The sequence below is a fragment of the Oncorhynchus nerka genome, linkage group LG3, assembly GCF_034236695.1.
Source record: "Oncorhynchus nerka isolate Pitt River linkage group LG3, Oner_Uvic_2.0, whole genome shotgun sequence".
Classification (NCBI taxonomy): Eukaryota; Metazoa; Chordata; class Actinopteri; order Salmoniformes; family Salmonidae; genus Oncorhynchus; species Oncorhynchus nerka.
The window spans coordinates 4,142,073-4,169,647 of record NC_088398.1 but is presented as its reverse complement, the minus strand read 5'-3'; the positions used below and the strand labels follow the sequence as shown (position 1 = coordinate 4,169,647).

General features: G+C 48.7%; 1 protein-coding gene across 1 annotated transcript in view; it reads right to left on the bottom strand.

Moving 5' to 3' along the window:
- The window catches only part of LOC115128009 (integrin alpha-10-like), a 58,821-nt gene extending 33,209 nt beyond the window's left edge, over window positions 1-25,612 (bottom strand). The window contains exons 1-7 of the mRNA XM_065007222.1: window positions 24,641-25,612; window positions 11,999-12,110; window positions 10,961-11,070; window positions 10,730-10,818; window positions 5,870-5,984; window positions 5,516-5,643; window positions 4,237-4,385 (exon numbers count right to left, since the gene is read on the bottom strand). Of these exons, the coding sequence (XP_064863294.1) occupies window positions 4,237-4,385; window positions 5,516-5,643; window positions 5,870-5,984; window positions 10,730-10,818; window positions 10,961-11,070; window positions 11,999-12,110; window positions 24,641-24,692 (755 nt within the window). The 5' untranslated portion in view covers window positions 24,693-25,612. The remainder of the gene's footprint in view (window positions 1-4,236; window positions 4,386-5,515; window positions 5,644-5,869; window positions 5,985-10,729; window positions 10,819-10,960; window positions 11,071-11,998; window positions 12,111-24,640) is intronic.
- Window positions 25,613-27,575: the final 1,963 nt, after the last annotated feature.

Below are 27,575 nucleotides of genomic sequence, written 5' to 3'. Positions count from 1 at the left end.
AACCAACATTGCAGTTTCAAAAAGATACGGATAAGAAAGTGGAGCAGGTTGAGAGCTTCAAGAGGGTAGTGTACAGAGGGTAGTGCGTATGGTCCAGTACATCATTGGGGCCAAGCTCCCTGCTATCCAGGACCTACAGTGGGGATAACAAGTATTTGATACATTTCCCGATTTTGCAGGTTTTCCTACTTACAAAGTATGTACACACACACACACACACACACACACACACACACACACACACACGCTTGTACACAGACAAGGACACACATGCACACAATCATATAACCACACCCTGTTTGTCTGGTGGTGACCTGTTTTGACCACTGGACACTTAGTGGGTAGAGTCTGCTAGCACTTACACACACACACACACACACAATGCCTAGTGCAGCCAGTGTTAGTGAACTCAGTCATTTTCAGGCGTAACTCTGGCCCAAGCTAAATATAAAGTATGTGGTGAACCCGCAAGAAACGGTCTGGTTAAAAACAACCGTTTCCCTGCACAGCCTGCTAATTATACAGCCAGCCAGAGACAAGAGGAGAGAGGGAGGAGAGAGAGAGGAGAGGGAGAGAGAAAGGGTGGAGATGAGACAGGAGAGGGAGGAGAAGAGAGGGAGGAGAGAGAGATGAGAAGAGAGGGAGGAGAGAGAGATGAGAAGAAAGGGAGAGAGAGATGAGAAGAAAGGGAGGAGAGAGAGAGGAGAGGAGATGAGAGGGAGGAGAGAGAGAGAGAGGAGAGGGAGAGAGAAAGGGTGGAGATGAGAGAGGAGAAGAGAAGGAGGAGAGAGAGGAGAAGAGAGGGAGGAGAGAGATGAGAAGAGAGGGAGGAGAGAGAGATGAGAAGAAAGGGAGGAGAGAGAGAGGAGAGGGAGAGGAGATGAGAGTGAGGAGAGAGAGAGGAGAGGGAGAGAGAAAGGGTGGAGATGAGAGAGGAGAAGTGAGGGAGGAGAGAGGGGAAGAGAGGGAGGAGAGAGATGAGAAGAGAGGGAGGAGAGAGAGAGGATATGAGAGGGAGGAGAGCGAGAGGTGAGAAGAGAGGGAGAAGAGAGATGAGAAGAGAGGGAGGAGAGAGAGAAGAGGGAGAGGAGAGGGAGGAGAGAGAGAAGAGAGGGAGGAGAGAGAGAAGAGAGGGAGGAGAGAGAGGAGATGAGAGAGAAGAAAGCACAAGAGGATAGATGGAGGGAAGGAAGATGTAGTAGAAGAAAGGAAAAAGAGAGGGAAGGAAAAGTAACATAAGGAGAGGCTGTGAAGAGGAGAGATGACTGAAGATAAACATTCTAGAACACTAGTGGAGCAAGAGAGAAAAACACTTTTATAAACCATTTATTACAAACACACATAAAGCAGGAATAAACCAGCAATTAATGTGCTGCCACTTGACCAATTAAAGAGAGCAGAGAGACCAGGGCCTATGGACATACAGCGAGAAAGAGACACAGAGAAAGACAAAAATAAAAGAATAGTGTGAAATCCACTAGTAAAAAGAGGTGGGTAAGAGCCCAGCTCTGATGTGGCTGAGAGACTGTGTGAAATACAGGGGGATAAAACTGGGGTAAAAGAGAAAGTGAAGGAGGGGGAGAAATGAGAGAAAGAGAGGGACATATGTGAGAACAGACTGTGGAAGGGGAGAAGAAAGAATGAGAGAAAGAGATGAAGGGAAGAGAAAGGAGGGGGAGGAGTTAGATGAAAGAGTGGTGTTAATTGGGAGGTCTGGTTGTAGTTACACTTTTATAGTCAGGAGTGTGGTCATGACACAACGTGTGTGTGTGTGTGGTCATGACACAGCATGTGTGTGCGTGTGTGTGTGTGTCACATGGTAAAATATGTATGACACAGTGAGAGGCAGTAGCTGATACCCTTTTAATAGACTGTGTGTGTGTGTGTGTGTGTGTGTGTCATACCGGTGATGTTTCTCTTCTCACACTCCTTCAGAGTGTGTGTGTGTGTGTGTGTTTGTACAGCTGCAGTGGCTGTAGGAGCTAACCAGGCTGTACTACAGTGGCCACACCTGCAGCTCTGCTGACCCAGCAACAGCCAACCCCGTCAGTCTTCCTACCAATGCCAGCTCTGTATCTTTTCATCTGTGTGTGTTTGATTCGTACAAGAAGTCCAAGAAACAAAACAGGCAGGCAGGCAGGCAGGCAGGCAAGGCAGGCAGGCAGACAGGCAGGCAGGCAGGCAGGCAGGCAGGCAGGCAGGCAGGCAGGCAGGCTGGCTGGCTGGCTGGCTGGCTGGCTGGCTGGCTCCATCTGACATGTTCTATGACCGTTTCGACCCAGCACTCATAAACAAGGGTTAATACCAATGTCCCCTCTAAACTGCATGCACAGCTCCCCCTGGACCGTGCAGAATAAATATCAGAGCATGCTGAGAGGCATGAGATTGAACTTCAATCAACTTTCTAGAGTTTTACGTTAGTTAACACTATCAACGTTTCCCTTTACTGTGGAAATTGTGATCGAATCAACGCAATATTAGCCACTTTCAATACAACATACCAAAACAAAATGAACTATGCAAGAGATGTTGTTGTATTCAGAATGCATCGGAGTAGGATTCTATTGCATTAACAGGCACGACTCAGGCCCATACTCTACACAGACCGGTGCGCAATAACCAATCAGAGCTGCAGTAGGCCTATATGCAAATAGACCATTGCCATATATGGGTCTGTGCCATTCACTTTGAACTGGACTGTTTGTACAGCATGAGCAGTCGTCAGTAGATGTTCTTGTTTTGAGATCAAAGTGAGAGCTACACGTAGCAAAGTGTGCACATTTCTACATTTGTTCATATCCTTCGCTAGTTAGTGAGTTATTAGCTCAGTTATATAGAATCTGTTGTCAGCAACGGGGGACTGGTTGCTTCCTACAAGAGCACAAAACGTGTGCATTTCTAGACATTGAAAATCTGTGTTGTATTTTTAAATAGTCTTGAACAAGCTAAGTAGCCAATAGGCAGAGGGTAGCATAATTTGTCTGATTCTCTGTAATAGTGGTATGGGAATAATAATACATTTTATTTTGTAAAGTGGTTTCTTGCTTCAAACAACACAACAACATTTTCAGTCACCTTGTCTGAAGGACAAGTGGATAAACAGGTTAATGTCAAGCCCGCAGGTTCTTTCACAAGTCTCATGGAATGTAGGCCTACATTGAGCACCACACATCGGCTGCTACTGTAAGCTGAATGATAGAACAGCAATTTCCATGTTAAAATGTTATGGGATGCATTTTCTCCATTGTTTTTGATGGTAGACCACTCTGATAGGCCTACATTATGATCACATAGTCACAGTAGCCTACTTGACCACTGTTAAAACAAACTTAAAACGGGTGCAGCCTCAGTGTTCACAGTAAAAGCATGCCGGAAGTTGCACAGAATTTCCCCGTTAAACTTTGCGCTCAGCTGACCTGAAATTTGCTCAGTGATGAAAAACATTGGAGGGAACATTGGTTAATAGTATTAGTAAAAGAAAGCTGACTGTTTTACTTAGGTGTATTTCCAGTCACCACCTTTAAAATGCCTTTAAACTGATTTTAAACTGATTTTATACTGCTTTTAAAATTTCCATTGACTTCTCTTTAAAACTGCCTTCTCACATCCTGACCATTTACCTTTAAATGTGCTGGAAAACAGGAACTCTCCAATTACCTGCCTTGCTTATGTGTGTGTGTGTGTGTGGTGTGTAGAGTACGGGTGTGTGTGAGTGAGAATGAAAGCCATGGTGTGTAGAGTACGGGTATGTGTGAGTGAGAATGAAAGCCTTGGTGTATAGAGTACAGGTGTGTGTGTGTGAGAATGAAAGCCGTGGTGTGTAGAGTACGGGTATGTGTGAGTGAGAATGAAAGCCTTGGTGTATAGAGTATGGGTGTGTGTGAGTGAGAATGAAAGCCATGGCGTGTAGAGTATGGGTGTGTGTGTGTGAGAATGAAAGCCATGGTGTGTAGAGTACGGGTGTGGTACACTATATGTGTATGAGTTTAATAAAGGAGGAATGTAATTTTCAAAGGATAACTTTTATGGTGTGAGATATCAGGTGTCCATATTAGACAGCTGTTTGTTATGTTTTGACCTATGACCCCTCTATACCCCTCAGCCTCAGCTGGATTCCATGTTCCACAGAGAAGAAAATAATAAGGAAATATTTGACATTGTTAAAGGGCAGAGTGAGTTATGATTGAGACATTGACCAGCCAATGAGAATGGCTTATGATTGATTGACAGACGTACCAGCCCATGTGGATGGCGTATGCTGTGCGTGTCTCCCGCCCCTCCTGTCGGCTGATGTTCTTAGCCGCTTCAACCACCTCCTGTGTTGTCTGGTAGTCTCTCAGTGACCACTCATGGACCGCAACCTCACCGTACTGCAAAACCCCCACCTGAACACAACCATACAAGGTCATGGTAGAAACAAAACCACACACATAATTGTGTCTGGCTGTCTTTCCAATGTAGTTGAGCATACAGTGGGATATCCACAGATAGAACATGACCCCATGTCCCCCCTGTCCTCTACTTGTCCCCATCTCCCTCTCCAATCCTCAACCTAAACCTCTACCCTTCTGCTACTGACCCCCTCCAAACCCCTTATTCCCACTCTCCTCTAATCTTCCTCCTCTCCCCCTCCTCTTCTCCCTTTCCTTCTCATCTCCCATACTCCCCCAACTCCTACCCCACTGCTACTTCTTCTCCCCTCATGTGTCCTCTCCCTCATGTTCCCTCTCCCCTCATGTTCCCTCTCCCCTCATGTTCCCTCTCCCCTCATGTTCCCTCTCCCCTCATGTTTCCCCCCCTCATGTTCCCCTCCCCTCATGTTCCTCTCCCCCTCATGTTTCCTCTCCCCTCATGTTCCCTCTCCCCTCATGTTCCCTCTCCCTCATGTTCCCTCTCCCTCATGTTCCCTCTCCCTCATGTTTCCCTCCCCTCATGTGTCCTCTCCCCTCATGTTCCCTCTCCCCTCATGTTTCCCTCCCCTCATGTGTCCTCTCCCCTCATGTTCCCTCTCCCTCATGTTCCCTCTCCCCTAATGTTCCCTCTCCCCTCATGTTTCCTCTCCCCTCATGTTCCCTCTCCCCTCATGTTTCCCTCCCTCATGTTCCCTCTCCCTCATGTTTCCCCTCCTCCCTCATGTGTCCTCTCCCCTCATGTTCCCTCTCCCCTCATGTTTCCCCTCCCCTCATGTGTCCTCTCCCCTCATGTTCCTCTCCCTCATGTTTCCCCTCCCCTCATGTGTCCTCCCCTCATGTTCCCTCTCCCTCATGTTCCTTCTCCCCTCATGTTGCCTCTCCCCTCATGTGACCTCTCCCCTCATGTTCCCTCTCCCCTCATGTTTCCCCTCCCCTCATGTTCCCCCTCCCCTCATGTTCCCTCTCCCCTCATGTTTCCTCTCCCCTCATTTTCCCTCTCCCCTCATGTTTCCCCACCCCTATGTTTAGGCCAGCTCTTGTGCCATTGAGGATTTCATCACAGAAATGTATAGACATACACACACACACACACACAATTTTACCTGCATCTGTTCTGGGCTGATATGGAACTTGCTGAGGATGTTACTGAGGAAGTTCTGGACTTCATACCAGGGATAGATACTATTGGAGCCATCCAGAACGATCACTATGTCCATGTATGTTGCACATCCTGGACAGAAAACATGTTATTGGATCCATAAGGGAACGCTGAGAGTACTAAGGACCCCCAAAACCCCATGAAATGAACTCTACTGAGTCATTACCATTCAGCTGTGATGTGTGTGTGTGTGCTCGGGTTTATAAATGCAACCCACTCTTTGTGTGTGTGTGTGTGTGTGTGTGTGTGTGTGTGTGTGTCTGTGTGTGTGTGTGTGTGTGTGTGTGTGTGCAGTTACTCTGTGCTGTAGGGGCGATGGTCTCTCTAGGTTCCAGGTCGTCGCTGACAGAAGCACAAATCCCCGTACTGAAGACTGAGGTACCACACTCCTGAGACCACAGGGGCGCACACGCCTGGAACACACACATGCGCACACACGTGATTATTATTTTAGCTTTATGTGAACCTGTAAAGGTGTCATATGGTCCTAGCTAGCACTGATTTATTGGTGAGAGTGAGAGGCACAAAACAAGGACAGAGTTGACTTCCCCACTGGGCTGTTGGTCAGGTCTGCTACTGAACACACCAATAAACACCAGCAGGCTGAGTGAAGGGGAGGCAGACCCAGATAGAGAAAGAGGGTGGGAGACTGAGAGAGAAGGGGGTTGCCATACGACAGACCACGTATTCACCCTGCACACCCTAAATGTCAAACAAACAAGTCTTCTCATGCTTTGTTGATGTCAAAAAAGCTTTTGACTCAATTTTTCACGAGGGTCTGCTATATAAATTGATGGAATGCTGTTTTGGGGGAAAAACATAAGACATTATAAAAAACCATGTACACAAACAACAAGGGTGCTGTTAAAAGAAGCAATAAAACTGGACTTGTTTAGACTGGCTGAGTATCTGGAGCATCAGCATTTGTGGGTTTGATTACAGGCTCAAAATGGCCAGAAACAAAGACTTGTCTTCTGAAACTCGTCAGTCTATGCTTGTTCTGAGAAATGATGGCTATTCCATGTGATAAATTGCCAAGAAACTGAAGATCTGGTTCAACGCTGTTTACTACTCCCTTCACAGAACAGCGCAAACGGGCTCTAACCAGAATAGAAAGAGGAGTGGGAGGCCCCGGTGCACAACTGAGCAAGAGGACAAGTATATTAGATTGTCTAATTTGAGAAACAGATGCCTCACAAGACCTCAACTGGCAGCTTCCTTAAATAGTACCCGCAAAACACCCGTCTCAAAGTCAACAGTGAAGAGGCGACTGCGGGATGCTGACCTTCAAGGAAAAATTAAGCCGATACCCAATAACTCTCAAAATCAAGAAATTAGCCATTCAATTCTACAACCACCTAAAAGGAAGTGATTCCCAAACCTTTGATTACAAAGCCATCACCTACAGAGAGATGTACCTGGAGAAGAGTCCCCTAAGCAAGCTGGTCCTGGGGCTCTGTTGACAAACACAAACAGAGACCCTACAGAGCCCCAGGACAGCAACACAATTAGACCAAACCAAATCACGAGAAAACAAAAAGATAATTACTTGATACATTGGAAAGAATCAACAAAAAAACAGAGCAAACTAGAATGCTATTTAGTCCTAAACAGAGAGTACACAGTGGCAGAATAACTGACCACTGTGACTGACCCAAACTTAAGGAAAGCTTTGACTATGTACAGACTCAGTGAGCATAGCTTTGCTATTGAGAAAGGCCACCGTAGGCAGACCTGGCTCTCAAGAGAAGACAGGCTATGTGCTCACTGCCCACAAAGTGAGGTGGAAACTGAGCTAAACTTCCTAACCTCATGCCAAATGTATGACCATAGAGAGACATATTTCCCTCAGACTATAGAGACCCACAAAGAATTTGAAAACAACTCCAATTTTGATAAACTTCCATATCTACTGGGTGAAATTCCACAGTCTGCCATCACAGCAGAAAGATATGTGACCTGTTGCCACAAGAAAAGGGCAACCAATGAAAAACAAACACCATCGTAAATACAACTCATATTTAAGTTGATTTATTTTCCCTTTTGTACTTTAACTATTTGCCCATCGCTACAACACGGTATATAGCCATGGGAACTTTTGTGAGTGTCATTTTTTATTGTTTATTTCACTTTTGTTTATTATATATTTCACTTGCTTTGGCAATGTAAACATATGTTTCCCATACCAATAAAGCTCTTTGAAATTACATTTAATTGAGGAGGGGCTGAGACAAAAGGGGGGCTGAGAAAGAGAGAGAAAGAAAGAGAGAGAGGGGGGAACTGAGAGCGAGAGAGATAGAGAGAGAAAGAGAAAGGTGGAACTGAGAGCGAGAGAGATAGAGAGAGAGAAAAAGAAAGAGAGAGAGACGGGGGCCTGAGAGAGAAAGAGAGAGTCAGAGAGAGAAGGGAGACTGAGAGAGAAAGAGAGAGTCAGAGAGAGAAGGGAGACTGAGAGAGAAAGAGAGAGTCAGAGAGAGAAGGGAGACTGAGAGAGAAATAGAGAGTCAGAGAGAGAAGGGAGACTGAGAGAGAGAAATAGAGAGAGATGTGGGGAGAGGGAGAGAAAGAGAGAGTCAGAGAGAGAAGGGAGACTGAGAGAGAGTAATAGAGAGAGATGTGGGGAGAGGGAGAGCGAGAGAATGAAAGAGAGATGAGGAGAAGAATTGGGTATAAGCGAGGGGGGGTATGTCATGGAAAAGCATATAATTGTGGTTTGAGAACATATGAAATGAAAGAGAGGGAGAAGAGAGAGAGAGCGATGGATGGGGTGAAGAAGTTGTTGACATGGTGGCAGTTTTCATGAGTATTGTACCAGAGCTGGAACACACCAGACCAATAAAGCCATTTAATCCCAATTGTAGTGAATGAGGTGAGGCAGAACAGTCACATAACAATATTGATGTCTTCAAAGCATACTATTTATTTGGCTTTAAAACCAAAGAGAGTGGAAGGGAAAGGAGGAGTGTGGGGAGAGAGGAGAGCTAGGATAAAAGGAACAACATTCATACACACTAGGAGACAAAATAAAAATGAAAAGAGTGAAGGAGGGAGGGAGGAAAGAGAAAACATGACCCTGTCATTACCAAAGGCCCCAGCACAGCTACAGTACAGACACAGAGACAGAGAGAGACAGAGGGAGGGATGGTGAGAGAGGGATGAGAGAGAAAACATGACCCTGTCATTACCAAAGGCCCCAGCACAGCTACAGTACAGACACAGAGACAGAGAGAGACAGGGGGAGGGATGGTGAGAGAAAACATGACCCTGTCATTACCAAAGGCCCCAGCACAGCTACAGTACAGACACAGAGACAGAGAGAGACAGAGGGAGGGACGGTGAGAGAGGGATGAGAGAGAAAACATGACCCTGTCATTACCAAAGGCCCCAGCACAGCTACAGTACAGACACAGAGACAGAGAGAGACAGAGGGAGGGACGGTGAGAGAGGGATGAGAGAGAAAACATGACCCTGTCATTACCAAAGGCCCCAGCACAGCTACAGTACAGACACAGAGACAGAGAGAGACAGAGGGAGGGATGGTGAGAGAGGGATGAGAGAGAAAACATGACCCTGTCATTACCAAAGGCCCCAGCACAGCTACAGTACAGACACAGAGACAGAGAGAGACAGAGGGAGGGATGGTGAGAGAGGGATGAGAGAGAAAACATGACCCTGTCATTACCAAAGGCCCCAGCACAGCTACAGTACAGACACAGAGACAGAGGGAGGGACGGTGAGAGAGGGATGAGAGAGAAAACATGACCCTGTCATTACCAAAGGCCCCAGCACAGCTACAGTACAGACACAGAGACAGAGAGAGACAGAGGGAGGGATGGTGAGAGAGGGATGAGAGAGAAAACATGACCCTGTCATTACCAAAGGCCCCAGCACAGCTACAGTACAGACACAGAGACAGAGAGAGACAGAGGGAGGGATGGTGAGAGAGGGATGAGAGAGAAAACATGACCCTGTCATTACCAAAGGCCCCAGCACAGCTCCAGTACAGACACAGAGACAGAGAGAGACAGAGGGAGGGACGGTGAGAGAGGGATGAGAGAGAAAACATGACCCTGTCATTACCAAAGGCCCCAGCACAGCTACAGTACAGACACAGAGACAGAGAGAGACAGAGGGAGGGATGGTGAGAGAGGGATGAGAGAGAAAACATGACCCTGTCATTACCAAAGGCCCCAGCACAGCTACAGTACAGACACAGAGACAGAGAGAGACAGAGGGAGGGACGGTGAGAGAGGGATGAGAGAGAAAACATGACCCTGTCATTACCAAAGGCCCCAGCACAGTTACAGTACAGACACAGAGACAGAGAGAGACAGAGGGAGGGACGGTGAGAGAGGGAGGAAAGAGAAAACATGACCCTGTCATTACCAAAGGCCCCAGCACAGCTACAGTACAGACACAGAGACAGAGAGAGACAGAGGGAGGGACGGTGAGAGAGGGATGAGAGAAAGGAAAGAAGGAGAGGAGGGCGAGAGCTGCTATGGCTTTTGGTAGGCCTGTCATTACAAAGGGCCGGAGCTGCATTCCGATCCTGTTTTAGACCCTACCACAGGGGTTCAAATACACACACGCGCAAAAACAGGGTGTGCTGGCCCTGGCATTAGTGAACTGTGTTTGACTCTGCACCTAGAGTAGCTGCAAACTGCTGGCAGACACACACACACACAGGAGTGGCTGCTTGCTGGCACAGCCACCCAGTAATTCCTCTGTAACCATAGAGATCTGGAGATACCTGGATCAGAAGACTCTGCTAGGACAACGTGGCCCAGAGTGTGTGTGTGTGTGTGTGTGTGTGTGTGTGTGTGTGTGTATGCATGTGTGCTCTTGAATGTATGGTAAGAAAAGCTGCCCTATAATGAGTGGGGATTCTGAACACACACAGACATGGCATCTAATGTTAATTCCTTCTAAACATGGCCAACCCCAGCTGACTCATTGAAAAGTCCATACCAAACAAACACACCACCTCCTCCTCTCACCCCCACCACATCCCTCCAGGACTGACTCAGTTCCTACAGCCATATGTAACCCAGGATCAAACACATGTTGTCTGCAAGACTCAAGACCATGTTAGCCCACTGACTCAATCAATTCATCAATCAATCAGTCAACCAGTCAGCCAATGGGACAGAGAACGTACCAGGAATCCATCAGGTGAGTCTGGACTGAGGGTCATTCCTAGATGAGAGTTCTTCAGGTTTCTAGATACATTCTGTAACGTGCTCTCACCTGAGACAGAGAGGGAGGAGAGTGATGGTTAATGACATTCCCTAGAGGCTGAGCTATGGTCAGTTTAGTGTTTCTCCTCCTAATGGTTAAGATTAGGATCAGCGGAGGGTAAGCTGATCCTAGATCTGTGGTTGTCTCTCACCTAGGTTGGTTTTGGTGCAGTTGGAGCTCCTCTCCTCTCCCACGATGCATTTGTACACGTCTCCTCTCCTGGTATTGGAAGGTCCATCCCAAGGTGCACCAACCAGCATCCTGCATCACAATCACACACACAGCCAATCAGGTTGTGAGGATTTTATCAATGCATCCTACTACAGATACACTAATTGATAGCCTGGAGGATGGCAGGTAGCCTGGAGGACGGCAGGTAGCCTGGAGGGCGGCAGGTAGCCTGGAGGATGGCAGGTAGCCTGGAGGGCGGCAGGTAGCCTGGAGGGCGGCAGGTAGCCTGGAGGACGGCAGGTAGCCTGGAAGACGGCAGGTAGCCTGGAGGGCGGCAGGTAGCCTGGAGGGCGGCAGGTAGCCTGGAGGACGGCCAGTAGCCTGGAGGACGGCCAGTAGCCTGGAAGGCGGCAGGTAGCCTGAAGGCGGCAGGTAGCCTGGAGGGCGGCAGGTAGCCTGGAGGGCGGCAGGTAGCCTGGAGGACGGCAGGTAGCCTGGAGGGCGGCAGGTAGCCTGGAGGGCGGCAGGTAGCCTGGAGGACGGCAGGTAGCCTCTAAGGCGGCAGGTAGCCTGAAGGCGGCAGGTAGCCTGGAGGGCGGCAGGTAGCCTGGAGGGCGGCAGGTAGCCTGGAGGGCGGAAGGTAGCCTGGAGGGCGGCAGGTAGCCTGGAGGGCGGCAGGTAGCCTGGAGGATGGCAGGTAGCCTGGAGGACGGCAGGTAGCCTGGAGGCGGCAGGTTGCCTGGAGGACGGCAGGTAGCCTGGAGGGCGGCAGGTAGCCTGGAGGACGGCAGGTAGCCTGGAGGGCGGCAGGTAGCCTGGAGGACGGCAGGTAGCCTGGAGGACGGCAGGTAGCCTGCCATTGAGCAAGGCAATGAACCCTAATCGCTCCATGGTCGGCATTAATAACCTGTACACTCATACAGGCTACCCACTTGTACATGCAGTGAAACAGGACAAATATAAGCACCCCCTTTTTGACCTTTGACAAACACACACACATACAGACGTTGGTACTCACGATTTGTCCCCCGCATGGTCATGCTGTAGCACAGAGAAACCAAATAGGGCCTCCTCTGGACCAGTGTAGATACGAGGCCGCTTAACATCGATGTTGAAACACTCACACAACCCTGAGGGAACATTACAACAGAGAGAAGGTTATAGAAAGGTGTTGTGAGGAGAGAGGGACTGGGGTTGTGAGGAGAGAGGGACTGGGGTTGTGAGGAGAGAGGGACTGGGGTTGTGAGGAGAGAGGGACTGGGGTTGTGAGGAGAGAGGGACTGGGGTTGGGGTGAGGGGCTGGGGAGAGAGGGACTGGGGTTGTGAGGAGAGAGGGCTGGGGTTGTGAGGAGAGAGGGACTGGGGTTGTGAGGAGAGAGGGACTGGGGTTGTGTGGAGAGAGGGACTGGGGTTGTGAGGAGAGAGGGACTGGGGTTGTGAGGAGAGGAGAGAGGGGCTGGGGTAGAGAGGAAAGAGGGGCTGGGGTTGTGAGGGGCTGGAGAGGGACTGGGGTTGTGTGAGGAGAGAGGGGCTGGGGTTGTGAGGAGAGAGGGACTGGGGTTGTGAGGAGAGAGGGGCTGGGAGAGAGGGACTGAGGGGAGAGAGAGGGGGGGGTTGTGAGGAGAGAGGGACTGGGGTTGAGAGGAAAGAGGGACTGGGGTTGTGAGGAGAGAGGGACTGGGGTTGTGAGGAGAGAGGGGCTGGTGTTGTGAGGAGAGGGGGCTGGGGTTGTGAGGAGAGGGGGCTGGGGTTGTGAGGAGAGAGGGACTGGGGTTGAGGAAAGAGGGGCTGGGGTTGTGAGGAGAGAGGAGAGAGGGGCTGAGGTTGAGAGGAAAGAGAGGCTGGGGTTGTGAGGAGAGAGGGGCTGGGGTTGTGAGGAGAGAGGGGCTGGGGTTGAGAGGAAAGAGGGGCTGGGGTTGTGAGGAGAGAGGGACTGGGGTTGTGAGGAGAGAGGGACTGGGGTTGTGAGGGAGAGGGGGTTGTGAGAGAGGAGAGAGGGACTGGGGTTGTGAGGAGAGAGGGGGTTGTGAGGAGAGAGGGGCTGGGGTTGAGAGGAAAGAGGGGCTGGGGTTGTGAGGAGAGAGGGCTGGGGTTGAGAGGAGGAGGACTGGGGTTGAAGAGGGGCTGGGGTTGTGAGGAGAGAGGAGAGAGGGGCTGGGGTTGTGAGAGGAGAGAGGGGCTGGGGTTGTGAGAGAGAGAGGAGAGAGGGGCTGGGGTTGTGAGGAGAGAGGAGAGAGAGAGAGGGCTGGGGTTGAGGAGGAAAGAGGGGCTGGGGTTGAGAGGAGAGAGGGGCTGGGGTTGTGAGGAGAGAGGAGAGAGGGGCTGAGATTGAGAGGAAAGAGAGGCTGGGGTTGAGGAGGAGAGAGGGGCTGAGGTTGAGAGGAAAGAGGGGCTGAGGTTGTGAGGAGAGAGAGGAGAGAGAAAGGGCTGAGGTTGAGAGGAAAGAGGGGCTGGGGTTGTGAGGAGAGAGGGGCTGGGGTTGTGAGGAGAGAGGGGCTGGGATTGAGAGGAAAGAGGGGCTGAGGTTGTGAGGAGAGAGGAGAGAGGGGCTGAGGTTGTGAGGGGAGAGGAGAGAGGGGCTGAGGTTGAGAGGAAAGAGAGGGGCTGGGGTTGTGAGGAGAGAGGGGCTGGGGTTGTGAGGAGAGAGGGGCTGGGGTTGAGAGGAAAGAGGGGCTGGGGTTGTGAGAGGAGAGAGGGGCTGGGGTTGAGAGGAAAGAGGGGCTGGGGTTGTGAGGAGAGAGGAGAGAGGGGCTGGGGTTGTGAGAGGAGAGAGAGGCTAGGGTTGTGAGGAGAGAGGAGAGAGGGGCTGAGGTTGAGAGGAAAGAGGGGCTGGGGTTGTGAGGAGAGAGGGACTGGGGTTGTGAGGGGAGAGAGGGGGGTTGTGAGGGAGAGGGACTGGGGTTGTGAGGAGAGAGGGGGTTGTGAGGAGAGAGGGGCTGGGGTTGAGAGGAAAGAGGGGCTGGGGTTGTGAGGAGAGAGGGGCTGGGGGTTGAGAGGAAAGAGGGGCTGGGGTTGTGAGGAGAGAGGAGAGAGGGGCTGGGGTTGTGAGGAGAGAGGGGCTGGGGTTGTGAGGAGAGAGGAGAGAGGGGCTGGGGTTGTGAGGAGAGAGAGGGGCTGGGGTTGTGAGGAGAGAGGAGAGAGGGGCTGGGGTTGAGAGGAAAGAGGGGCTGGGGTTGAGAGGAGAGAGGGGCTGGGGTTGTGAGGAGAGAGGAGAGAGGGGCTGAGGTTGAGAGGAAAGAGAGGCTGGGGTTGTGAGGAGAGAGGGGCTGAGGTTGAGAGGAAAGAGGGGCTGAGGTTGTGAGGAAAGAGGGGCTGAGGTTGTGAGGAGAGAGGAGAGAGGGGCTGAGGTTGTGAGGAGAGAGGAGAGAGGGGCTGAGGTTGAGAGGAAAGAGAGGCTGGGGTTGTGAGGAGAGAGGGGCTGGGGTTGTGAGAGAGGAGAGGGGCTGGGGTTGAGAGGAAAGAGGGGCTGGGGTTGTGAGAGAGAGAGGAGGAGAGAGGGGCTGGGGTTGAGAGGAAAGAGGGGCTGGGGTTGTGAGGAGAGAGGGGCTGGGGTTGTGGGAGGGAGAGAGGGGCTGGGAGGGAGAGGGGCTGGGGTTGTGAGGGAGAGGGAGGAGAGAGGGGCTGAGGTTGAGAGGAAAGAGGGGCTGGGGTTGTGAGGAGAGAGGGGCTGGGGTTGTGAGGAGAGAGGAGAGAGGGGCTGAGGTTGAGAGGAAAGAGGGGCTGGGGTTGAGGAGGGAGAGAGGGGCTGGGGTTGTGAGAAAGAGAGAGGAGAGAGGGGCTGGGGTTGTGAGAGAGAGAGGAGAGAGGGGCTGGGGTTGTGACGAGAGAGGGGCTGGGGTTGTGAGAGAGAGAGGTTGAGAGAGGGGCTGGGGTTGAGAGGAAAGAGGGGCTGGGGTTGAGAGGAGAGAGGGGCTGGGGTTGTGAGGAGAGAGGAGAGAGGGGCTGGGGTTGTGAGGAGAGAGGGGCTGGGGTTGTGAGGAGAGAGGGGCTGGGGTTGAGAGGAAAGAGGGGCTGGTGTTGTGAGGAGAGAGGGGCTGGGGTTGTGAGGAGAGAGGGACTGGGGTTGTGAGGAGAGAGGAGAGAGGGGCTGGGGTTGTGAGGAGAGAGGGGCTGGGGTTGTGAGGAGAGAGGGACTGGGGTTGTGAGGAGAGAGGAGAGAGGGGCTGGGGTTGTGAGGAGAGAGGGACTCGGGTTGTGAGGAGAGAGGAGAGAGGGGCTGGGGTTGTGAGGAGAGAGGGGCTGGGGTTGTGAGGAGAGAGGGGCTGGGGTTGTGAGGAGGAGAGATGGACTGGGGTTGTGAGGAGAGAGGGACTGGGGTTGAGAGGAAAGAGGGGCGTTGCAAGGAGGGCTGGGTTGTGGGGAGAGAGGGGCTGGGGTTGAGAGGGGGGTTGTGGGGGAGAGAGGGGTTGGGGAGAGAGGGGGGTTTGGGGTGAGGGAAATGAAGAGAGTGAAAGAGAGAGGGAGCGAGAGAGTTTACATTTGCTTTGGCAATGTAAACATATGTTTCCCATTCCAATGAAGCCCTTAAATTGAATTGAATTGAGATGGGGGGAGGGAAGAAGGATAAACAGAGTGACCAAAGATGACCTTTGCAGAAAAAAGGGAGTTCAGTCTAGGGGGAAAGAGGAGAGAGGGAGGGGGGTTATGAAAACTATGTAGTATAGTAGCTCCCTGTTATATCATACAAACCTGCCCTTTATACAGAGAGAGAGAGAGAGAGAGAGAGAGAGAGAGAGAGAGAGAGAGAGAGAGAGAGAGAGAGAGAGAGAGAGATGGAGAGAGACAGAGAGAGAGATAGAGAACGCACGTGAGAGACAGAGAGAGAGAGAGACACACAGAGAGAGAAGAGGGAAAGCAAGAGGTACAGAAGAACGAGAGAAAGAGGTAGAGTGACGGTGCAAGCAAAGGAATGGAAGAAGGATAGTTCATTGACTCGCCCAGGGGAGGTGTGTGACTGAGAAAACAGACATGGAAACACACAGGCCAACTGTCAAAATAAAAGCCACACTACACTCTTTATGATGATGTAATTTAAAGAGAGCAGACCTGTGCCACACTAAAATAGACCGAACAGTTACCCAGGGTAGAACCCCAAACATAGGGTACATACAGGCCTAACCCAGGCTAGAACCCCAAGCATAGGGTACATACAGGCCTAACCCAGGCTAGAACCCCAAGCATAGGGTACATACAGGCCTAACCCAGGCTAGAACCCCAAGCATAGGGTACATACAGGCCTAACCCAGGCTAGAACCCCAAGCATAGGGTACATACAGGCCTAACCCAGGCTAGAACCCCAAGCATAGGGTACATACAGGCCTAACCCAGGCTAGAACCCCAAACATAGGGTACATACAGGCCTAACCCAGGCTAGAACCCCAAACATAGGGTACATACAGGCCTAACCCAGGCTAGAACCCCAAGCATAGGGTACATACAGGCCTAACCCAGGCTAGAACCCCAAGCATAGGGTACATACAGGCCTAACCCAGGCTAGAACCCCAAACATAGGGTACATACAGGCCTAACCCAGGCTAGAACCCCAAACATAGGGTACATACAGGCCTAACCCAGGCTAGAACCCCAAGCATAGGGTACATACAGACCTAACCCAGGGTAGAACCCCAAACATAGGGTACATACAGACCTAACCCAGGCTAGAACCCCAAACATAGGGTACATACAGGCCTAACCCAGGCTAGAACCCCAAACATAGGGTACATACAGACCTAACCCAGGCTAGAACCCCAAGCATAGGGTACATACAGGCCTAACCCAGGCTAGAACCCCAAGCATAGGGTACATACAGGCCTAACCCAGGCTAGAACCCCAAACATAGGGTACATACAGGCCTAACCCAGGCTAGAACCCCAAGCATAGGGTACATACAGGCCTAACCCAGGCTAGAACCCCAAGCATAGGGTACATACAGGCCTAACCCAGGCTAGAACCCCAAACATAGGGTACATACAGGCCTAACCCAGGCTAGAACCCCAAACATAGGGTACATACAGACCTAACCCAGGCTAGAACCCCAAACATAGGGTACATACAGGCCTAACCCAGGCTAGAACCCCAAACATAGGGTACATACAGGCCTAACCCAGGCTAGAACCCCAAACATAGGGTACATACAGACCTAACCCAGGCTAGAACCCCAAACATAGGGTACATACAGGCCTAACCCAGGCTAGAACCCCAAGCATAGGGTACATACAGGCCTAACCCAGGCTAGAACCCCAAGCATAGGGTACATACAGGCCTAACCCAGGCTAGAACCCCAAACATAGGGTACATACAGGCCTAACCCAGGCTAGAACCCCAAACATAGGGTACATACAGGCCTAACCCAGGCTAGAAACACTAACATAGGGTACATACAGACCTAACCCAAGCTAGAACCACAAACATAGGGTACATACAGGCCTAACCCAAGCTAGAACCCCAAACATAGGGTACATACAGACCTAACCCAGGCTAGAACCCCAAACATAGGGTACATACAGGCCTAACCCAGGCTAGAACCCCAAACATAGGGTACATACAGGCCTAACCCAGGCTAGAACCCCAAGCATAGGGTACATACAGGCCTAACCCAGGCTAGAACCCCAAACATAGGGTACATACAGGCCTAACCCAGGCTAGAACCCCAAACATAGGGTACATACAGGCCTAACCCAGGCTAGAACCACAAACATAGGGTACATACAGACCTAACCCAAGCTAGAACCACAAACATAGGGTACATACAGGCCTAACCCAAGCTAGAACCCCAAACATAGGGTACATACAGACCTAACCCAGGCTAGAACCCCAAACATAGGGTACATACAGACCTAACCCAGGCTAGAACCCCAAACATAGGGTACATACAGACCTAACCCAGGCTAGAACCCCAAACATAGGGTACATACAGGCCTAACCCAGGCTAGAACCCCAAACATAGGGTACATACAGGCCTAACCCAGGCTAGAACCCCAAACATAGGGTACATACAGGCCTAACCCAGGCTAGAACCCCAAACATAGGGTACATACAGGCCTAACCCAGGCTAGAACCCCAAACATAGGGTACATACAGGCCTAACCCAGGCTAGAACCGCAAACATAGGGTACATACAGGCCTAACCCAGGCTAGAACCCCAAACATAGGGTACATACAGGCCTAACCCAGGCTAGAACCCCAAACATAGGGTACATACAGACCTAACCCAAGCTAGAACCCCAAACATAGGGTACATACAGGCCTAACCCAGGCTAGAACCACAAACATAGGGTACATACAGACCTAACCCAGGCTAGAACCCCAAACATAGGGTACATACAGGCCTAACCCAGGCTAGAACCACAAACATAGGGTACATACAGGCCTAACCCAGGCTAGAACCCCAAACATAGGGTACATACAGACCTAACCCAGGCTAGAACCCCAAACATAGGGTACATACAGGCCTAACCCAGGCTAGAACCACAAACATAGGGTACATACAGGCCTAACCCAGGCTAGAACCCCAAACATAGGGTACATACAGGCCTAACCCAGGCTAGAACCCCAAGCATAGGGTACATACAGACCTAACCCAAGCTAGAACCACAAACATAGGGTACATACAGGCCTAACCCAGGCTAGAACCACAAACATAGGGTACATACAGGCCTAACCCAAGCTAGAACCACAAACATAGGGTACATACAGGCCTAACCCAGGCTAGAACCACAAACATAGGGTACATACAGACCTAACCCAAGCTAGAACCCCAAACATAGGGTACATACAGGCCTAACCCAGGCTAGAACCACAAACATAGGGTACATACAGGCCTAACCCAGGCTAGAACCCCAAACATAGGGTACATACAGACCTAACCCAGGCTAGAACCCCAAACATAGGGTACATACAGGCCTAACCCAGGCTAGAACCACAAACATAGGGTACATACAGGCCTAACCCAGGCTAGAACCCCAAACATAGGGTACATACAGGCCTAACCCAGGCTAGAACCCCAAGCATAGGGTACATACAGGCCTAACCCAGGCTAGAACCCCAAACATAGGGTACATACAGGCCTAACCCAGGCTAGAACCCCAAACATAGGGTACATACAGGCCTAACCCAGGCTAGAACCCCAAGCATAGGGTACATACAGACCTAACCCAGGCTAGAACCCCAAACATAGGGTACATACAGGCCTAACCCAGGCTAGAACCCCAAACATAGGGTACATACAGGCCTAACCCAGGCTAGAACCACAAACATAGGGTACATACAGGCCTAACCCAGGCTAGAACCCCAAACATAGGGTACATACAGACCTAACCCAGGCTAGAACCCCAAGCATAGGGTACATACAGACCTAACCCAAGCTAGAACCACAAACATAGGGTACATACAGGCCTAACCCAGGCTAGAACCACAAACATAGGGTACTTACAGGCCTAACCCAAGCTAGAACCACAAACATAGGGTACATACAGACCTAACCAACACACTGTAAAAAATGCTTATAGCTGCAATATACTACAGTGCATCTTTAAGTAACTGGTTCTACAGCCTTTTTAAGTTTACTCAACTTTTTGATCAAGGTGCTACCTTATCTTAACATTTTTTGTTGGCCAAAACATAGCTCCAACTTCTGAAAATGTACACAAAAATGTAGTCAACTTAAAATGATGTGTTTGCTCAACTTACCTCACATGTTCATTCATCTAGATATTATTATTTGGACTTAACTAAAAAAGGCTTTGAAACTAGTTATACCTTCATAAACGATGCTTTTAACATACAATACTTTCAACTGACACACATGATTACATTGTGCATAATCATTTCTACAGAAATGATTATTCAACACATCCTCACCTGGACTTTGAACTCTCAACCTCTTGGGACTGAGGACACAAAGCTTCCTGCTATGTCACCGTGTCTATGTCAATTACTGAGTTCATCTGTATTGCTACACTTTGCACTTCAAAGTAAATCTCAGCTCTGTTAAAAGTACCCAAGTAAAATGATTTTATTTATCATAGCGACTAAGGAGAAACATAAAAATGAGTACTATGCAGGCCAACATTAGACTATTACTGAAATAAGTAACTCAAATCAATGATGAGAGAGTAGTCAGGTTAACTGATCACTGACACAGACATGGTGGAGGAGCAGGAAAATGGAATGCTGTGAACCAGAAGGTTGTGAGTTCAACCCCCAGTTGAGGACATGTTGAATATGAATTACTGTAGAAATGAACAGGCACAAAGTAATCATGTAAGTTTAAAACATTGGATGTTAAATGTAACCAGTTGCACAGACCTTCTTAATTAAGATGCCCAAATAATCATTTCTAGTTGAATGAACATGCAAAATTTTCAGCAAACACATCATTTTAAGTTGACTGAATGTTTGCGCAAGTTTTTGCGTAAATTGGAGCTAAGTTTGGGCCAACTAAAAGTGTTCATTTCAGGTAACACTTTGATCGAAAAGTGTATTAAACTTAAAAAGGCTGTGGAACCAGTTACTTCATAATAATTAGATGAAACAACTGGACTTTTTTACAGTGCAGAACTCACCAGCAGACTGGTGAACAACACACGCTACCAAAAACCACCAGCACACAAAGTCTTGCATACACACCCACCCACACACACACACCCACCCCCACACACACCCACCCACCCACCCACCCACCCACACACACACCACACACACACATACACACCACACACCCACCCCCCACACACACACGCACCCACCCACACACACACACAGACACACACACACACACACTCATCTCTCATATGTTTCAAAGACTGTCCGTCGCATCACCAAGACCACTTCACCCTTCTGTCCTATCCCCCCCCCCTTCGCCGCCGCCACCTTAACCCCCACTCTCCACTCAAATCATCCCATTTTCATCCTCTTCCTCCTGTACCCCCTCCCCGGGTCTTCACCCTCACCACCACACCACCCTCTCCTCCTCCTCTCCTGCTCCTCCACTCCCATTTTCAGCTGGTTTATATGGGTCTGTACCACAGCCTGTCTGACCATGGATCATCATGACAACTGACTGTAAACATTTATGCAGCCAAACCCCGTCTAGATTCAGATTCCTCTCTCTATTCAACCACACTATCGGCTCGCAATGCTCTTGCTGCTATGTGTGTGTGTGTGTATGTGTGTGTGTGTGTGTGTGTGTGTGTGTGTGTGTGTGTGTGTGTGTGTACTGCTACTGAATGATGTATGTATTCGGGATGACAGGTCAGTGGAGTTGACAGCACAGTGTTACGTGTGTTACTGATGAATGGCAGCCTGACCACAGACGTGTGTTAAGTATGGAGACTACATGTGGCTCTGATTTATGGCATTTCAAATGGACCACTGTCTCTCTATCACAGCTTCTCTCTCTCTCACCCACACACACACACGTTTTATACTTATACCATCTACCAATCTTTCTACCACTCACTCCCATCATTTTATCTTGTCCACTTCTTTATCTGCTCTCCTCTTCATCTCTTGTTGTCTTCACATGTCTGCAGTGGCCTCTTGGCTTATACTTTGGTCCTCTCTGGTAGTCCGTGCAATGATGACCACAGTAGGCTGTTTCTCTAGTATTCATTGAATTACAAGGCTTCTCGCTCTACCCCCCCCCCCCCCCCACCCCTCCCCCGCTCCATTTCTCTTGCTCTCTGACTCACCTCCATCATGTTCTGTTCCCATCTCTATCTGTCCCTAGTGCGGTATGGGGGTGGAAGAGAGTGGGAGTGAGAAAGGAAGACAGAGAAGGAAAGAGATATAATGGACAGCAAGAGGGAGGGAAAGAGAGAGGGACCAATGAGAGAAACAGAAAGAGACATTGGGAGAAGAGAGATTGTGTAGAGAAGGACTTGGAAGAAGAGAATGACTGGGAAGAGGATAGGAGAGGAGAAAGAGAGATTGGGAGAAGATATATTGTGTAGGAGAAGGACTGGGGAGAGGAGAGAGAGAGAGAAGAGAAGGAATTCCCCAGCTATCCCCCCATACACACACCTGTGTTCTACATCTCAGTAAAACATAACAGAGCAGCTAACAGTACTGGTATGCCTGGTTACCACACTGGGGAGGCCTGCTCAAACCATCAACATCACACACACACAGTCAATACATGCATGTCTCAAACAGGTAATGAAGTGTAGTACAGACTAACCACAAACAGCGTCTGACTACGGTGACTTCAATGCATTCCTTCCTCATTCATTCCTCAGGATCAGCAGGAGGAGACAAACGTGGCCTGAACAGACAGCAGTATGGTGTTGTACTGGACTGGTACATGGCCTGAACAGACAGCAGTATGGTGTTGTACTGGACTGGTACATGGCCTGAACAGACAGCAGTGTTGTGTTGTACTGGACTGGTACATGGCCTGAACAGACAGCAGTATGGTGTTGTACTGGACTGGTACATGGCCTGAACAGACAGCAGTGTTGTGTTGTGCTGGACTGGTACATGGCCTGAACAGACAGCAGTGTTGTGTTGTATTGGGCTGGTACATGGCCTAAACAGACAGCAGTGTTGTGTTGTGCTGGACTGGTACATGGCCTGAACAGACAGCAGTGTTGTGTTGTGCTGGACTGGTACATGGTCTCACTCAGATCATGTTTGACATCATACAGGGATCCTATACAGAACAGGTAAACCAGGTTTATAAATAACACTGAGTGTACAAAACATTAGGAACACCTTCCTAATATTGAGTTGCCCCCCCTTTTTCCCTCAGAACAGCCTCAATTCATCGGGACAAGGTGTCGAAAGTGTTCCACAGGGATGCTGGTCATGTTGACTCCAATGCTTCCCACAGTTGTGTCAAATTGGCTCGATGTCCTTTGGGTGGTGGAACATTCTTGATACACACAGGAAACTGTTGAGTGTGAAAAACCCAGCATCATTGCAGTTCTTGACACTCAAACCGGTGTGCCTGGCACCTACTACCATACCCTGTTCAAAGGCACTTAAATCTTTTGTCTTGCCCACTCACCCTCTGAATGGCACACATACACAATCCATGTCTCAATTGTCTCAAGGCCTAAAAATCATTTTTTAACCTGTCTCCTCCCCTTCATCTACACTGATTGAAGTGGATTTAACAGGTGAAATCAATAAGGGATCATAACTTTCACCTGGATTCACCTGGTCAGTCTATCATGGAAAGAGCTGGTGTTCTTAATGTTTTGTACACTCAGTGTATGGATTCATAGATCCAAAAAGCTACTTCTAAACACCCCACCTTTAAGTAAGATGTCTACTGCCTACTTATTACAGTGTTATACACTGTGGACATACGTCTGAACAGTCTAGGATCATCATGGAGCTCAACTTGCTCTACTAGAGTGGGATGGAGAAATCTTACAGGGTCTAGCTTTACTGTATCATGCCTTGCAATAGATTACCGTGATTCTGCCCTGTCTAATAATACCATATCTTCATTCCTTTCATGGCCACTCACTGCACAGTAACGTAGCAATTTACTCCCTGCTTATCGACTGTGTCAACACTCATTCCTGGTGAAACTATAATAGTATTTTCTCTCCTCTCCTGCTGTCTAACAGGAGTCAGTGAGTGAGGTGTGTTATGGCACAGGTAACATGCAGGGGTTGGGAGAGATGGATATTACTGATAGAATTTAGGTCTAACCCTCCCACTGGCACCAGTGTAGCAATTCAGGGGAGGGGTGGGGTTTGATCCAGCAACCAGCAGGAGAGAAGAAGCCCTACACATTGAGGAAGCTATGTAAGTTCATTACCATACTGTACAGTTACACCTCGCAGGAGGGCAAAAAAGGCCAGACCGCAGAATCCCACTTCTGCCACCAATGTAATGATTAAGGTGGCAGTCAAAATGGGTTTTGAACCAAAAGTGGAGGTGAAAGTGGAAAACCTCTTGTGCCATAAAGGTCTAGACCCCATGGCAGTGGCTGGGCATTATCTCTCACATGATGTAGGCCTACAGGGAGGCTATATAGCTTTCTGAATATCCCTGCCTCAGACTTTGTACCTTAGAGAATGATGCCTGCAGTTGTTTAGTTGAATCACTTAAACTTCAAGTTCTTTGAGCTTTGAGACCTGGAGAAAAGCCATATTGTGTATAAATATAACACATGATTCATTATTCATGGTTGTTTGAAGATAAGGAGTGAGTCCACTGAGGGAGCTCCAGTAGGTAACCTGATTACCATATCATACCATACAGGGGAGCAGCAGCAGGGGAGAACCAGGGAAACAGCTGTATGCCCACACAGTAAATAGCTGGGCCAAGTCTCAGCATAGAGAATGACCCTGCACACTGTAGTGGTTATAGAGGTCTTTCAACTGGTTTACATGATCGGGGTTTATGTTCTAGGACCTATGATGTACTGTAGGTGCATTAGCTGGCTGTGCCATAAAGTTCCAGAGACTTCTCTGCAGAGGTTGTCGGTCCTACAATGCCATTGGGATAACGAATACACGGATGAATCTCGAACTAGAAAATGCCTCATTTTCATGAACATGTTTGTATAGGCTACTTAAACTTTCAAAATGCTGTCATTGAAGTGACTTTGTAAAGGGTCAAGGATTTAAAGGTATTCGTGAGAAAAAAACAGCTCTAGAAAGGTTGAGATGATAGACAACGTGACAACTGGTTACAAACTTACCTTTGAGGAGAACTATGAACTTGAGGAGTAGCAGGTATTTGTGCAGCTCCATGTTGTAAAGGATGGAAGGGCTTCGTGTTATCTCTCTTTCTGTTCCGGACTTGGGCTTTAATTTCCCTAGAGTTCGTTTAAATTCAGTGCTCCGGCACGAGTCTTTCAACTCAATGTGTTCCCCAGGGATCCGTGAAAACCGTAAAAACACAGTTCCACTGGTATTGCTTGGGCGGGTTGTAATGTAACCGTGCTGTTTTGCTTCCGACAACCCTGCTTCACATATTATTCAGGGAAAAACAGACTACTTAGTTATTGTCTGCTGCTGTAACCACTATCAGGTTTAACGATATGTTGACAGCTTTTTAATGAATTAAACAGAGGTTGTTCTAGGTTTATTTTATTTTTGACAAACAGTAGCCTAAACTATCTAAATATTTGTGGGCTGGAATATGTGCCATAAATTATTACCTTAACCTGTGCGCAACTAACACCTCAAATGTCTAAACAACTAGTCAAAAACAACTAAACAACTGATTCAAGCTCAAAACCAACACCTGTCCCGAAGAAAAGTCCAATTTAGTGTCGTTAAACCTTCACTAAAGCGTAACAGATTCTCAAATGCATGTTTAATTGCTTCCAATAAAGAAAAACCCATAGACCTAACTATCAGTCAGATAGTCTACTTGTCTATTGCTGAATGTTCCTCCTGGCTCGACGCTCCAAAAATTATCTGAAAAAAGTACCCATATTCATCTTTCAACCAAACAGTTTGAGGTAAATTAATGTTTGGGTTTTCTTGACAACTTTTCTGTTTCAATTTTCACACTTCTGGTTGGTTATATCCATCTTTTTCGTCGTTTCCCCTCATTTATAGCGATTGTATCCCTCTCTGAATAGTGGAGTTTTACTCCAAAGCAACAATCAATAGCGCTTTTATTCGAGCGCGAGGAAACCTTCCTTCCCTCGCGCGTCCCTCAACTTGACTTCTCTCTCAGCGCGCGCCTGGTTCGCATTTTGAAAACCCCAAACGACTTTCTCTCTCTCTCTCTCTCTCTCTCTCTCTCTCTCTCTCTCTCTCTCTCTCTCTCTCTTCTTTCTCTCTCTCTCTCTCTCTCTCTCTCTCTCTCTCTCTCTCTCTCTCTCTCTCTCTCTCTCTCTCTTCTCTCTCTCTCTCTCTCTCTTCTCTCTCTCTCTTTCTCTCTCTCAATTAATTTTTTCTCTCTCTCTCAATTAAATCTCTCTCTCAATTATATATCTGTCTCTTTCTTTCTCTCAATTCAATTTAAGGGCTTTATTGGCATGGGAAACATATGAAAACATTGCCAAAACAAGTGAAATAGATAATAAACAAAAGTGAAATAAACAATAAAAAATCAACAGTAAACATTACACTCACAGAAGTTCCAAAAGAATAAAGACGTTTCAAATGTCATATTATGTCTATATACAGTGTTGTAACAATAGCGTAATTGTGTAATCTGAGGGAAATATGTGTCTCTAATATGGTAATATATTTGGCAGGAGGTTAGGAAGCGCAGCTCAGTTACCAGCTCAGTGTGCACATAGCCTGTCTTCTCTTGAGAGCCAGGTCTGCCTATGGCGGCCTTTCTCAATAGCAATATGATCACTGTGTCTGTACATAGTCATAGATTCCCCACACACACACACACACACACACACACTGTGTCTCCGTCAGTCTGTCTGTCTCCATCTAACTGTCATAAATACGTTTAACTTCGGTGTGATACTGAATCAGTACTGGAGACCACTTTAAAGCTCTCTGAGGCCACCTAGTGGTCTCTGGTCACCTGGTTGAGAGTTGTGGATGTAGTTCACTCAACATCCACAGGATTGCGCCAGTGCGTCATTAATTCAGTCTTCCAAATGCTGTGGGTCAGCTAGACTATTTTTTTTTTTAATTACCTTTATTTAACCAGGCAAGTCAGAACAAGAACAAATTCATCCTACTGTAGTTGTTAGGAAGATCAAATTCAAACTACCCTCTCCCGTCTGGATTACTGCATTACTGCAACTCGCTGTTGGCTGGGCTCCCTGCCTGTGCCATTAAACCCCTACAACTCATCCAGAACGCCGCAGCCCGTCTGGTGTTCAACCTTCCCAAGTTCTCTCACGTCACCCCGCTCCTCCGCTCTCTCCACTGGCTTCCAGTTGAAGCTCGCATCCGCTACAAGACCATGGTGCTTGCCTACGGAGCTGTGAGGGGAACGGCACCTCAGTACCTCCAGGCTCTGATCAGGCCCTACACCCAAACAAGGGCACTGCGTTCATCCACCTCTGGCCTGCTCGCCTCCCTACCACTGAGGAAGTACAGTTCCCGCTCAGCCCAGTCAAAACTGTTCGCTGCTCTGGCCCCCCAATGGTGGAACAAACTCCCTCACGACGCCAGGACAGCGGAGTCAATCACCACCTTCCGGAGACACCTGAAACCCCACCTCTTTAAGGAATACCTAGGATAGGATAAAGTAATCCTTCTCACCCCCCCCCCCTTAAAAGACCTAGATGCACTATTGTAAAGTGGCTGTTCCACTGGATGTCATAAGGTGAAAGCACCAATTTGTAAGTCGCTCTGGATAAGAGCGTCTGCTAAATGACTTAAATGTAAATGTTGTCAGGTAGATCAACTTCATCCTACTGTAGTTGTTAGGTAGATCAACTTCATCCTACTGTAGTTGTTAGGTAGATCAACTTCATCCTACTGTAGTTGTTAGGAAGATCAAATTCAAACTACTGTAGTTGTTAGGTCGATCACCTTCATCCTACTCTAGTTGTTAGGTAGATCAACTTGATCCTACTGTAGTTGTTAGGAAGATCAAATTCAAACTACTGTTGTTGTCAGGTAGATCAACGTCATCCTACTCTAGTTGTTAGGTAGATCAACTTCATCCTACTGTAGTTGTTAGGAAGATCAAATTCAAACTAC